This window comes from Danio aesculapii, chromosome 3 (genome assembly GCF_903798145.1).
Source record: "Danio aesculapii chromosome 3, fDanAes4.1, whole genome shotgun sequence".
Taxonomy (NCBI): domain Eukaryota; kingdom Metazoa; phylum Chordata; class Actinopteri; order Cypriniformes; family Danionidae; genus Danio; species Danio aesculapii.
The window spans coordinates 17,138,975-17,154,246 of record NC_079437.1 but is presented as its reverse complement, the minus strand read 5'-3'; the positions used below and the strand labels follow the sequence as shown (position 1 = coordinate 17,154,246).

The window sequence follows — 15,272 nt, the reverse complement described above, 5'->3', positions numbered from 1 at the left end:
GATGTAGTAGTAGCATTAGTAAACTTTATTGTTCTTGACAGGAAATTTGTAATGGGCATCACCATATTGCTGCAGACATTCCTTAAAAACATACAAGAACAACAATGCAAAATACAGTAGTTACAATAATTATAATGCTTTTATAATTAAAACCACTTTAATTAAAACCTTTTTCATTGGCCCAACCATGTCTTTAGATTCAGTCCTTAGCGTTTAGCCCTGTATCAGTTTGAAATTTGCTTTATTATATTCTTAAAAAGGTCTTAAAACATCTTAAATTTGACTTGGTGAAACCTGCAGAAACCCTGTGTTTAGTCTGGCTTCCATATAAGGGCCAAACATGGACCATATCTGGGCCAAGTTAATAACCCATAATTGGGCCAGATATGTTGGTGTGTCATGGTAGAATATTTTCGTTACTCAAAATTAATTTAAATGTATTTTAAAAGTGGGTCAAGATAGGCCAAACTTAAGTGGCCCACATATACATTTTTAACATCTGGGCCAAATACTACATTTTATCTGGTCCAAGTCTTATGTGCCGCCTTAAAGATGGTACCTCTGCCAAACCCAGACTATGTTTGCCTCACATGCTGTATGCCAGTGCCGGACAAATACCTGCTGTGTCAGCTTTATGTCAAATCTGGGTCAGAATTCTTTGCTACCTTGGGTGCACCTTAAGGAAAGCTGCTTTAAAACAATAATTATTGTGAAAACCATAATACAAATTAACTTGAATAGAATATATTAAAACTTAATTTCAGTTTAATAATAATGTGCATTGCTAAGAATTGAATTGAGATCATTTAAGTTTTTATTTTAAGATCCACCCTCAAATTCTAGATGTTCAAATAGTTGCATCTCATTTTCCTATCCTAACAAACCACACATCAATTGTATTTATTTAGAAGTGTGCATTTATTTGTTCGGAAATATACTGCTCAAAAAAATAAGGGGAACACTTGGAGTTATATTGTTTTTTTAGCATGTATGTTTTAGGTATGTATTAAAACAGTAATATTAAAATAATTTACAATCATTTTCTATGTGAATGTGTTTTCAAATTTAATTGATTCGTGTGACTCAAGGCTGGATTTTCAGCATTACTCTAGTCTTCAATGTCACATGATCCTTCAGAAATCATTCAGATATGTGGATTTGATGCTTAAGAAACATTACTGATTATTATGTACATAATAATATTCATTGTACTTCAACTTAGTCACTTTTATTTACCAGGGGTCGCCACAGCGGAATGAACCGCCAACTTATCCAGCATATGTTTTAGACAGCAGATACCCTTCCAGCTGCAACCCAGTACTGGGAAACATCCACACATACTCATTTACACACATACACTACGGCCAATTTAGCTTATTCAACTCACCTATAGCGCATGTCTTTGGACTGTGGTGTAAACCGGAGCACCTAGAGGAAACCCACGTGAACACAGGGAGAACATGCAAACTCTATACAGAAATGTCAACTGACCCATCTGGGACTCGAACCAGCAACTTTCTTCTATTTGAATTATATGCTGTACTTTGAACCACAGACATAAATTACATTTTACTTTCAAAATTATAATTTACAGTAGTAATGTTTATATTGATAATTTTCAGAAAATACAGAAAAGACAATTGTTTTCCCCAAAATATCTACTGTATTGTTTTCATTTGAAGATATTCCAAGGCCTATTGAAATTATAATATTTTAATTGAAGTTTGCATTTACGGTTTTAGAACCAAATCAATAATATGTCTTCAAATTATATAAAATATATTATCTAATGGATATTTTTAACGTGAATTTTCTGTAATACTTAAAGGAAAAACCCGTCGACGCTGAAAGACTTCCCTCAGCGACAGCATAACCTGACAGTTGACCTTTGTAACAACTTTTTTCTTTAAGTCCCGCTCTTTAGCTCTCAATCTTTGTTTTGATTGGGCAGAGTCACTTTAGCGCTGTCTGTGATTGGAGGATTCAGACGTCATTCAACTGACCCCTACCAACCACCTCACAGGAAAGTGTCTAGCACTAAAAACAATGGCGTCGCATTTCAGCGGAGTGCTTCAGCTCACGGATCTGGATGACTTTATCACTCCGTCTCAGGTTGATTTGATGTTTCAGAGCAAAATATTACTATAAACAGATACATTTATAGACATTCAGACCATTTACTGGTTGGGCTGAATGTATTGATTGGTCAATGAACATCTGTTTAAAGAACACCGGTCAGATGATCATGAGATAAACTGATGTAACTGTAACGTAGATATGGATAATTTGTAAATAAGCGTTCTTGTCAAGTCTTGTTTATGAGTTTTGTAAAATACGATGACTGTTAGTTAGCAAGCACTTAGAATCTCGTGTTTGTGTCTGTTGTTTGCAGTGTCAGACACAGAAAATGACTGTAAAACCTAACTTAGTGAGCTTTAAAGTAACTAATGTGTGTGCGAATGTATGTAACGTTAGCCCTAATAAATACTCTCAAACACACTGAAATACCTGAATGACATCACAGTTGGTAATAGTATATGAAACCAAGTGTTTTATTTCTTAAAAAGACGGTGAAAACAGCTTTAAAGTAAATGAGTTAATGAATAAGGCATTATTAATATTTAAAATGTCATATTTGTCATCTGATTCATTGATAGTCATACATTTTAACTATCACAGAAGTGTCTGAAATTAAATTTGGCCACTATACGTACATTACTTCAATAGTTTACTTAAAAGATATGTTTTCAGGGTGTCCGCAGGGTCTTGAAAAGTGTTAAAGTTGTTTTATATTTCAAAAACAAAATTTTAGGCCTTCAAAGGTCTTAAATTTACTGACATTTTGGGTTGTAGGTCTTAAATCATTTTAAACAGGTCTTAATTTTCCTGTGTCTATCGGGCCGACCAATTACCAATGATCCTTTTTAATAAAATCTTCCTCACAATAACATTTGGTTTTACATTTTCCATAGACTGTTGTGCAAAAATGTAATTTATTATAGTTTTTTTTAACTATTATTTACTAGATTTAGCTTGTTTTGACACATTTCAGCTATGTGGTTAAGAAATTACTAAATTAAAGTTTTGGTGAGACAAGTTAAAACCTTTTTCATTGGCCCAACCATGTCTTTAGATCCAGTCCTTAGCGTTTAGGCCTGTATAAGTTTGAAATTTGCTTTATTATATTCTTAAAAAGGTCTTAAAACATCTTAAATTTGACTTAGTGAAACCTGCAGAAACCCTGTGTTTTGTGCAAACTAAAGCGTATTTATATGATCACAAAAACTGTATTTAAATGTATTTTTGAATATAATTTTGTGAAAAACCTATGAAAAAATGTCTAATTTAGTCTTCACTGTCACATACTTTTGCTGTTATCCTTTTCATTCTTTGACGAATAAAAAAGACAGCAAAATAATAGCATTTAATTGAAATATCAGTAATTTGTACAATTATAAATACCCTTTCTGACTCTTATGATCAATTTTTCACGCTGAATAAAAAAATAATCACTGAATTCCCTGAATCACAGGAATGTGTGAAGCCTGTAAAAGTGGAAAAGAAACAGGGTCGATCTGTGGCGAAAATCCAGATAGAAGACGACGGTAGTTATTTTCAGGTCCATCAGGTAAGTTGTAATAAATGTGACTTCTATTTTGAGCCAGCATTTGACAAGAGATGATGGATATATTAAATAAATGCTTGGTTCCCAGGATGGTCAAAGACAAAAGTTGGAGAAAGCGAAAATTACTCTGAATGACTGTCTGGCTTGCAGTGGCTGCATCACATCTGCTGAAAGTGTCCTAATCACACAACAGAGTCATGAAGAACTGTACCGTGTGCTACGCCATAATAAGGTTATCGGTACATTTCACTTGTTTAGCTGCAACTTTTGTCCCAGTTGAATAGTTAATCTATAACATGTTTGTCTGTCAGCAGCAGGTTAGCAGCACTGAGCAGAAGGTGGTGGTGGTGTCTGTATCGCCTCAGTCCAGAGCTTCTCTTGCTGCACACTATGGTATCAGCAGCAGTGAAGTGGCCCATAGACTCACCGGCTTCCTGAAAAATTTGGGTGAGTTTGAGTCTGCTGTTCATCAGAACAGTCATCTTTCTATAGGAGAATTTATTTCTGGCCTCAGAATTAAAAATAAAATCTTACAGTTCACTTTTTCTTGCAGGTCTGAATTTATATTTTGGTATTTTCTCAGATTTTCCTATTTTGTCTTTGAACAGCTCATAGTTTAAATCGTACAATTCTGTTTATTTCTTACTGTTTTGACTAAAAGAGTAAAGTCAGAATTGTGAGTTCTCAAAAACTTTTTGTATTACAAAACACAAAGAATTGGGAAATCTGATGAAAAGCCGGGTTTCTCATTTCTAATCATAGAAATTTAAGAAAATAATGCAGAGTTTTGAAACAAACTTGTGATGCTGAATAAGAAAAAAAGGTCTAACAAACAATACTGAGGAAAACATCAGAATTTCTGGATGTAAAAGAAAATGAAACTAAACTCGCAATACTTGGGTAAAAAAAAATCTGAAATGTAAAATCACAGTACTGATTGAGGTGAAAAAATGTCAGAATTGCAAACTGGATATTCAGAATTCAGAGGAAACATTTGATAAAATGTCAGAAAAACATAAAATTTCCAAACTGGATACTTCAAATTCATAGGAAAAAAAGTTTCATTTCAGAAAAAAATATCTAATTTGCAAACTGTAAACTCAGAATTCTGAGGTAAAAATGCAATTGCAAGATACAAACTTATGAGTATTTTTCTTGCAGTTTGAGTTCATCTTTTAGTATTTTGACTATTTTCTCAGATTTTTTTTATTTTGCCTTTGAACAGCTCATAGTTTAAATCATACAAGTCTGTTTATATCTTACTATTCTGGTTAAAAGAGAAAAGTCAAAAAAGCGAGTTCTCAAAAAAAAAAAAAATATATATATATATATATATATTATACATATTACGAATACAATGTATTAAGAATTGTGAGGAAAAGGCCAGGTTTGTCAGTTGTGATCTTAGAAATTTGAGAAATAATGCAGAATTTTGAAACAAACTTGTGATGCTGATTAAGAAAAAAAAGATCTAACAAACAATACTGGTGAAAATGTCAAAATGTAAACTAAATGAAACTATACAAAAAAGTGTTCTCACAAAAAAAAAAAAAAATCAGAAATGTAAATTCACAATAGTGAGGGGACAAAAGTCCGTATTGCAGGAATAAATTGCAAAACATCAGAAAAACTAAAATTTGCAAACTGAATACTCAAAATTCAGAGGGAAAATGGGAAAACAAAAAAAACACAAAATTTGCAAACTGAATACTCAGAGTTCAGAAGAAAATTTTAAAAACATCAGAAAAAAATCCACAAAATTTGCAAACTGAATACTCAGAATTCAGAGGAAAACATCAGAAAAAGCACAAAATTTGCAAACTGGATACTCAGAAAATGTTAAAAGTGTCAGAATAGTGAAAGTTAAACTAGTAATATTTAATGAAATTGTGATATGCAAACTCAGAATTCGGAGGGAAAAATAAATATGCAAAATACACACTTAAGAGTAAAGGATTCTGAATTGTGAGATGTAAAAACTCAATCATAAGAGTCAGAAATCACAATTAGATTAAGATAATATTCTAAAAACTAAAAAGTTTCTATTATTCATCTATTAATCTTTCTTCCTCTGTATATTGAGATCATGAAAGTGTCATTCTGGTCTTTCAGGCGTGCATCATGTGTTTGACACGGCCTTCAGTCGCTCCTTCAGCCTGATAGAGAGCCAGAGGGAGTTTCTACAGCGATTAAGTCGGAGGGAAACAGACAAGAAGGCCTTGCCTATGCTGGCATCTGCATGTCCAGGTAGCCTCATCTCAGGGTTCCCATGCTTCTTTGAAGTACTTGAATTTCAGACTTATGGATTGAAGGGCTGGAAAGTACTTAAAAACAAGAAAAAGTGCTTAAATTAAATGTGAAATGAAAATTGTTTACGTTGTTATTTCAACAGTTGTGCTGCTGTCAAAATAAGAACGAAAAAAGCTTTAAAAACCTTAAATTTAATCTTGTACAAGAACTATGACAAATAATGGACATTTTATCAATATTTCAGAACATTACTAGTATAAAATTCAACAAATTTGATCCAATGTCTTTCAATGTGACTGTTTAAAAACTACCTTTTATTTAAATTACTCAATTTTTGGAAAATGTCACATTCAAAACATCATCATTACTCAGACATTTTTAATGTAAATGTTAAGTGTAAGTGAAATGTTAAGTACAGTAAGGACTTTCAGGGCGCTATATAATGCTGGGGCTGTGAATTACAAAAGTGCTTGATTTAAAATTATTGGTGACTTAAAAAGTCCTGGAATCTGCTGTTTATAAAAGAGTCATCTGCTCGTTATTGCATTAGATATTCACAGTAATGTGTCTTATGTAAGTTCTAGTATGGATTTGTGTTAAATGACCTCTTTATGTTTTGCTCAGGGTGGATTTGCTATGCTGAGAAGACTCATGGAGAATTCATCCTGCCGTACATCAGCACAACCCGCTCGCCCCAGCAGATCATGGGCTCTCTAGTCAAAGGATATTTTGCATCTCAGAAGGTAATAAACAATGAGAACGTTAACATGAACAACAATAATCTGATTTCAATATGATTAAGACTCTGATTAAGAGTCTACCATGCAAACAAAGGTTTTTGATGACCTAATCCGACTAAAGTCATGATTGAACTAAACAGAAATCGAATGAAGACATGTGGAGCATACTGGTTTTAGTGGCATCATTGAAGTGTAGTACAGACATGTAAACACCTTAATTAATCTATTACCGTCAAGTAGTTATTGAGCTTCTGTTCGGAGACAGAAGACCTGCCCACAATGCTTTGTGCCAGACACAATTAAAACATGTCGAAATATTTTCTGAGCCTGATTTGAAGGTTATGTAACACTTAGTTTGTTCTTAATATAAATGGTTTTTTTATGACTTACTTGTGTTGTTGCTCTTATTTATACTGATTATAAAGTTTGCATAGGTCCCTTGATATTTTGTACATGTAAAGCTTTTGTTTGCCAGCTTTTACTAGAACTCCAGAAAAGAACAATGATGCACTCCTCTATTTGCATTGAATATTGACATTACTAAAGTAAATACAGTGGTATGCGATCTTCACAAATCTTTCACTTGAGTTAAGAGTGTCATATTTTTTAAAAATGTTTTCACTTAATAGAACATACTTAAATGTTTGATGTTGGATTTACTTGATTTAATATTAACATAAACAGCATTTTTAATTTGAATGATTAATTGATTTTGAAAGGAAATTGATGTTGTTAAATATTTGTCAAAGATGCATTAAATAATATACATACACATACATGTTCCTGTAGGCATACAGTTGAAGACAAACTTGTTAGCCCTCCTGTGACATGAATAAAAAATAAATAAGTGTATGCTACGGTCAGGATTAATATATTGGCTACAGAATAAACCACTGATGTTGGACATGCATAATTAACTTGGGTAGTCAAAATACAAAAACAAAAGAAATTAGTTATTAGATTATAGTTATTTAAAACAAAATATTTTTAAAAATATGTTAAGTTCGTTAAACCGCATTTAGGAAATATTTGAAAAAGAATGAACATTTCACAAGAGTGATAATAATTTAATCTCCAACTGATATCTAGCTGATAACTATATACATATATATATATATATATACACACATATATATTAATTAAATAACATTTGTTTTTACTTTATATTTAAATGACTTTTCTGATGTCAACATCCATTTCAAGCTAGGATATATTGAAGCATTACTATGTCAGATGAGGTATGAGACCTTTTTTCTCCATCTTTTGCTTTAACAGGGGGTTTCACCACAGATGATTTACCATGTTACTGTGATGCCCTGCTATGACAAAAAACTAGAGGCTTCCAGACCAGACTTCTATCTCAGTGAGCACGAGACCAGAGAGGTGGACTGTGTCATCACTTCAGGTGAGTGAATCTAACCACATTAAAGGAACAGTTCACAGTTCCTTCTATATTAGCTGCTAATTTAGTCCCTATTAGGACATTCAAGATTAAGAAGATATACTGTATATTTTTTGCGTGATGGCTTCCCCCCTGATCAGTACAGTAAGTCTCACATATTTGCACTACATATATTATTAATAACGGCTAGGTAGATAATTACAGTGAACTGGATGAAGACCCACCGATCTACTTTGACAGAATGGACACAAAGGCTTAATTAGATATATACAGTGCATTCGGAAAGTGTTCATACTGCTTCACTTTTTCCAATTTGTTTTATTTTTTCAGCCTTTTCTATTTCAAAATAGATTAAATTTATTTATTTCCTCAATATTCTACACACAATACCCCATAATGACAATGTGAAAAAAAAGATTTTTTTGAAATTGTTGTGAATGTATTAAAAATAAAGAACCTGAAAAATCACATGTACATCAGTATTCACAGCCTTTGCTCAATACTTTGTTGATGCACCTTTGGCAGCAATTACAGCCTCAAGTCTTTTTTAATATGATGCCATAAGCTTGGCACACCTGTCCTTGGGAACATTTTTTGCCCATTTCTCTTGGCAGTACCTCTCAACCTCTCTCAGGTTGGATGGGAAGCGATTTTGAGATCTCACCAGAGTTCAATAGGATTTAGGTCTGGGCTCTGGCTGGGCCACTCAAGGACATTCGCAGAGTTATTGTAAAGCCACTCCATTGATATTTTGGTGATGTGCTTTGGGTCATTGTCCTGCTGGAAGATGAACCGTCACCCCAGTCTGAGGTCAAGAGCACTCTGAAGCAGGTTTTCATTCAGGATGTCTCAGTCCATTGCTAAATTCATCTTTCCCTCTATCCTGACTAGTCTTCCTGCTGCTGAAAAACATCCCCACAGTATGATGCTGCTACCACCATGGTATGGTATTAGCATGGTGATGAGCACTGGCTAGTTTTCTCCCAAAAAAATGCCTTGCATTCACTGCAAAAAGTTCAATTTTAGTCTCATCAGACCAGAGAATTTTGTTTCTTATGGTCTGAGAGTCCTTTTGGCAAATTCCAGGCGGGGAATGACTTCCCTCTGGCCACCCTACCATACAGACCTGATTGGGGGATTGCTCCACAGATGGTTGTCCTTCTGAAAGGTTCTCCTCTCTCCACAGAAGAACGCTGGAGCTCAGACAGAGTGACCATCAAGACATTGATCACCTCCCTGACTAAGTCCCCTAAGTAAATATATACATATTTACTTGATCTTGTAAATGCTGTCAGGGGGTTTGTTGTAGTTATTGTCTTTATATTGGAGTTTATTTATTCATTTGACTATGTTTTTTTTCCCCTTTTTTATGTAGTGTATTATCTTTTTTAAGCTGTCATTATTATTTATTCATGAATTAATGAATGAATATACAATAGTGAATAAATAATAGTGACAGCTTAAAAAAGATAGATCTATCTATTATTATTTTTTACCTATTTGTTTATTTTTTGTGAATTTAAACATTGTAAGTAAATGTTATGTGTTTACTATGTTTATAAAAACGTTAATGAAAACACAGTTAAAAAACAAACAAATATAAGTTTTGGTTTTAGACTTTATGCGTGCGAAATTTGTTCAGATGTTGTGGGTTAAAAGGGGCAGGATAAAACAAGATGATGTGACGAAGCTATAGAGAGGTCACTATTTGGCATTCGCGGGATGCGAATTCACAGGTCAGTGTTCACCAAGCTTGAACTTTGGAATGCAGTGAAGGACAAACCTCATGCACAAGCTTTCATTTTTTAGTCTAGTGCATTCACATGTATATGAATAGAAGTCAATAGGGAGTCATTAGTTCGACCGCACCTTTACTTATTATCATTACAGGGTTGTGGTTTGTCCGTTTAAATACAGATTAAATACAGTAACTTGTAGATCTGTGCTAACAGAGTGAACTGGTTAATCCAGTAGTCTAAAATAAACTGGTTGTAACTGATGACTAGTGCAGAAATCAGACGCTCACTCAGGATCATTTGTCAAGGCTGTAAATTACAGGTTATAATGCTAAATATAACGTTCAATTATTTGGACAGAGTTATTGTTTTGTCTGAGTACTTAAATGTTTCACCAGGAGCCATGGGTATATATTTTGTTTAGCTTGTATATGTTTTTAAGACTAGCATAGAGATGGTTACCATTGACCAGGGCCAGACAGAATCTACATTTAATATCACATTAGCTCACATTTGCATACGTAAATAAATAGACAAGAAATCTCTGTTTTGTGTATTTTTGTGGGAGCAGAGTCTGTGTGGGCCTGCCATTGACAATTAATCTCATGGTCAGCAATAATCACCAAAGATCTTCTTCAATGTTCTACTGAAGAAAAAAAATCTACATATTTGATGGTCTGTGAGTGAGGAGCAGCAAATGTTTATTCTGGTGTGAACCATGCCTTAAAAAGACAAGCTGAAGTCAACCATTATGGCTAAAAGATTGAGTCTGAAACACTCATACTGGATTTTCTCTGATTGACAGGTGAAGTTTTGAAGATGCTAGAAGAGGAGAAGGTGTCCTTGAGGGATGTACAGCCGGCACCGTTAGACACTATGTGCGCTCTTCATCTCTTCACAGTATAATTCAGCTATACATTATAAAATGGAGTCATCTGGTGAGTTTTGTGATGCGAATGTGTGTTTTAGGTTTAGTAATGTGTGTGGTGAGGAGCTTTTGGGCCACGCAGGAAGTGGATCTGGCGGATATCTTCATCACATCTACAAACATGCTGCCAAACAACTGTTCGGTGTCGACGTTGATCAGCTCACTTACAAGATAATGAAGTATGTGCTGTAAATGTGCATCATGTTTATGAATTTAAATGTATTTTTATGCATGAAATCTATTAACAAAATGTAAATAAATAGGACTATTATTTATTATGTATTTAACAAAAGGAATAATTGCAATAAATGCATAGCTTATCACTTACATAGCTTTTTGTTAATTGTATTAAAATGTTTCCGTGAATATTGGTACAGACATGGCATTAAAACAAAAAAAACTATAGTGTTATGTTAAGTATGTTCTTCATGAAACTACCAAAATTACCATAATGCTTTAAGTACTTTGGAAGCTACTCTGCACTTTTTTTGTAAGAGTTTTTGTCACACTTTATTTTGATGGCCTGTTTGTTGAATTTAAGTTACATTGATTGCATCTACATGCCAACTAATTCTCATTAGATTATAAGTAGACTGTTAGATTGGGGTTAGTGAAAGTTGACAGTTTCTTATAGGCAGTTAAATGTCTCTTGAAGGAGCATATCAACAGATATTAAGCAGACAGTCTACTAATACTCAAATAGACCATCAAAATAAAGTGAGACCAAGATCTTTGTTTTTCTCTTTTTTTATATATTCACATAGAAATAAAGACTTCCAGGAAGTGACTCTAGAGAAGGATGGTCAAGTTCTGCTGCAGTTTGCTGCTGTCTACGGCTTCAGGAACATTCAGAACCTGGTGCAGAAGCTGAAGCGAGGCAAATCACCATACCACTTTGTCGAAGTAATGGCATGTCCTTCAGGTAGGACATCTCAAAACTCCCTTTTTCTGACTTCAGTTTGAAATGAACATCAAATTTGCTGTTTTTTTTATTTGAGCTGTATTGAATAATACATTTTGTAAATATGTTTTATTATTATAAATATTATTAAATTATTTTTTAGTTTCCTAGTACTGTGTTGCAGCTAGAAGGGCATCTGCTGCGTAATACATATGCTGGAATAGTTAGCGGTTCATTTCGCTGTGGTGACCTCTGAAATGGAGACTAAACTGAAGGAAAATGAATGAATGAGTAATTTTTAGTGTTTTGTGTCACTTGGGTTTTCCTACACTCTCAAAATACTTTATTTGTTTATTTATTTTTCAGTTTTATATTTCCCCGCCATTTTTTATTTGATGCCATTCACAATGCTTGATGTGAATGCACTTCCTTTCGCCATTAAAGCTATACTACAGTCTTGTACTTTTGAGTTTTTGACTGATTTTTATATACTTTTTATATTTGAAGACTTCTATTTAATTTAGTTTGTGATTTTGTGAATATACTTGTAGCTGGTTGATTTGGTTAAAGGCTTGAAATGCTTTAACCAAGATTTATTTTTAAATCTTTAAAGGACAAATGAATTGGAACAGTGCTATTGGAAAGCTAAGGCATTATTGTATTTTATAGTGTGCATTTCTCAGGGCTTTAAAGTCCCCAAGAAATCAAAACTGACCATATGATTTTGTTACCTCACTTTGCCAGTATTGTGTTAAACAATTCATGTGTGCATGTCACTAAGAAAACAACATTGTTTGCCCTTTTAATCTATAAATGAAATCTGAAAATGCACTTCCTGTTTGTTTTCAGTTAAATGATCAGATGATGTGATTTTAATGTATTGGGGCGTGACATACTTAACCACGCCCCTCCAACTGTCAATTATGACAACAAAGAGAAATGGTGTACAGGAGGTGTCTGTTAGGTTGTAATAACTCTTCTGAAACCCCTTTCCCGAACTTTCTGAGTGAAATGCCTACTTTACAACATCCATTCAGCCAGCGGAAGAAAAAACAAGCCAAACAAACCAAACAATACACATTAAAAACAACAGTTATGCCAATAATTCCTCAGCGGTGATTGATAACGCACATCAGTAAGCCTAGGATTTGTCAGCAACATTAGGATGCTAGTATGAGAATTCTCCAGTCGACAAATAAACTTAAATCAAATCCTCATCAAAGCTGGAAATGATCAAACTCACACAGAATAATCTCTTGAACTGCACCATCTAGGTTTATGAAGCACAATCCTCTTACAGTCATTGTACACAACCGGCAGCTTATGGAGACTCTTTTTTTAAGAATTATACCACGAAGGAGCTATAAATAAAGAACTGCAATATAATCTAAAGAGCACCAGTCCAAATATTAATTAATAAATACAATTATTTAATTATTTATTTGTTTAGGTTTGGTTGATAACAGGTTTTAAAAAACCAGTCCACAATTACTTTTTTATATTGAAACTATGTCATTTTGTGTGTGTTTTTCACCAAATCAGTGACATAATTTATGAATTGGGCAATTAAAGAGTTAAAATCCTGTCAATTTCTAAACAGTTTAGTAGTTCTGATCAGGATTGAGGTTGATTAACAGATTTATGCAAAAAAAAAATGAAAGAAATATTTATCTGATGCATTTTTACAGCAGTTTAATTCTGTGGATGTTTTCATCCCGAACTTAACAAAAGGGTAGAAATTTTGCCCGTAGTGTATTGTTGAGTTCTTTACGAATTTCAAAGAATTTTCCCAAAATATGTGTCAAAATAAGATTTATCACCAAAAATCATCCTGCTAGCTGATACACAGAAAAGATCATGGCCAAATTAAGACTCAAAAACACCCCAGAGTGGATGAAAATAAGTGTCACTTAAGTGTATCTCTAAGTGCACATAAGGGGTATGTCATACAGAAAAACATAACCTCATCAGTATATAATTTGAATAATATAGTTTGGCTTTTGTTTCATTGTCAAACGAATCTTTTCCATCCTGAGTGCATGTAAACCATGTTGAATTTTGATGATTATCAGAGACTGTCCGTTGTAAATTTGCATAATGTATGAATGTTAAATGCCGCTTTGCTTGTTTTATCAGGATGTCTGAATGGCGGCGGGCAGCTCAAGCCTTCAGCAGATCAGTCCAACAAAGAGTTACTTCAGCAGGTGGAGGAGGTTTATGGCAGCGAACATCCCTCTGTGCCAGAGGACGACTCACGAGTGGCTGAACTCTATCAGGGCTGGTTAGAGAGCGTGGGAGAGGAGAAAGCCCGACAGCTACTGCACACACAGTACCACGCTGTTGAAAAAAATGCCAATGGACTGAGTATAAAGTGGTAAGGAGCTGCCCAGATACTGATCGACCAATTTATTGTTTATTTGTTTGATTAAGAAACAAACAAACACTATATTAAAGGGATAGTTCACACACAAATGTATATTTGCTGTTCATTTACTCACCCACTAGCTGCAAAGTTCAGATTTTTAGTTCAGCTGTGGTCAATAATAAAAAGTCAATAATAAATACCCGAGGCTCCTCATGACATGAGTATTTTTAAATAAAGGTGATGTAAACCAACCACGGCTATGGGTTGACGTAATAATGTTGCAGTTTTGTAAATAATGTATTAATTGTGTTTTTCCTGGATGTGTCTCTTTGACTCTCTAAGTCCCGGTGGCCATTGATTTGTATTTTATGAACTACGGTTTCAGCTAAAAATCTTCAAGTTTTTTGTGTGAACTAACCCTTTAATATCTTTCTGTGTATTTTAAATCAACGTGCACTGACACTACACCAACTAAACAAGCAATAAATGCATTTATGCATGTGGATGAAGTATTTTTTCCTCCCAATATATTTCTACAAGGTATCTGCTGAAGAACTACATATCAAATCCTCTATGTATTTTATTTCTATGTTCATGAATGTTGCCTTGGGTCATTTCCTTTTCCATTTACAGATGAGTCTGTTTCTCTTAAATTGTTAAATGTAAAAAAATGGAGCTTCTCTAAATGGACTTTATTTGTTACTGTGTGGTATGGACTGAAAACAGTATCTTGGTCTTGTTTCTGTGAATATTTCTTGATTTTTTTGATGGTAATAAAAATATAATTGAATGTATTCATTCCATCAAGCTAATTATATTTATTGATAAAATAAACTAAGCGTATATTTTACTTGATACGTGTTTGGTGTAGTTGATTTTTATTTATTCAATTTATATCTATTTTTATATATTTAAGAAAAAGTGTAGATAAATGCGGTTATTTTTTATATTATCACAGTTGTATTAAACAGTATAATAACTTGAGTCATCGAGCAATTTATCAAACAAACTTGATAAACGTCAGCTATAATTTCGCATCAAGAAAAAGATGCTCGTAGTTTTATGAGAGGGTTAGTTCTGGTGTTGTGCCAGGGGTAGGTAGGTAGGTGGGTGGGTCGATGGATGGATGGATACTGTAGGTAGACAGACAGACGGGTGGGTAGATAGATAGATAGATGGACGGACGACAGACAGACAGACAGATTGATTGATTGATTGATTGACTTTAAATACAATACTGATGGAACTAAATGAATTGTTGTATATGCTTAATGTGTGGTTTAAAACAGCAACAACAATTTTATGTGTTCCATATAGCCTTTAAT

At 33.7% G+C, this 15,272-nt stretch overlaps 1 protein-coding gene across 1 annotated transcript; it reads left to right on the top strand.

Annotated features, from left to right (window-relative positions):
* Positions 1-2,035: 2,035 nt before the first annotated feature.
* Positions 2,036-14,797, top strand: narfl (nuclear prelamin A recognition factor-like). The gene is made up of 11 exons (XM_056453278.1): positions 2,036-2,112; positions 3,533-3,628; positions 3,714-3,857; positions 3,940-4,072; positions 5,738-5,872; positions 6,500-6,618; positions 7,891-8,020; positions 10,559-10,631; positions 10,723-10,860; positions 11,446-11,603; positions 13,719-14,797. The coding sequence occupies exons 1-11, from the start codon at positions 2,047-2,049 to the stop codon at positions 13,958-13,960; spliced, it is 1,434 nt and encodes a 477-aa protein (XP_056309253.1). The 5' UTR covers positions 2,036-2,046; the 3' UTR covers positions 13,961-14,797.
* The last annotated feature ends 475 nt before the right edge of the window (positions 14,798-15,272 follow it).

Excerpts from the sequence above, each read along its gene's own strand:
- narfl (XM_056453278.1), top strand. The coding sequence starts at position 2,047 with ATGGCGTCGCATTTCAGCGGAGTGCTTCAGCTCACGGATCTGGATGAC. Across the intron at positions 3,629-3,713 it reads GTTATTTTCAGGTCCATCAG|GATGGTCAAAGACAAAAGTT; the intron begins GTAAGTTGTAAT and ends CTTGGTTCCCAG. Across the intron at positions 3,858-3,939 it reads GTGTGCTACGCCATAATAAG|CAGGTTAGCAGCACTGAGCA; the intron begins GTTATCGGTACA and ends GTCTGTCAGCAG.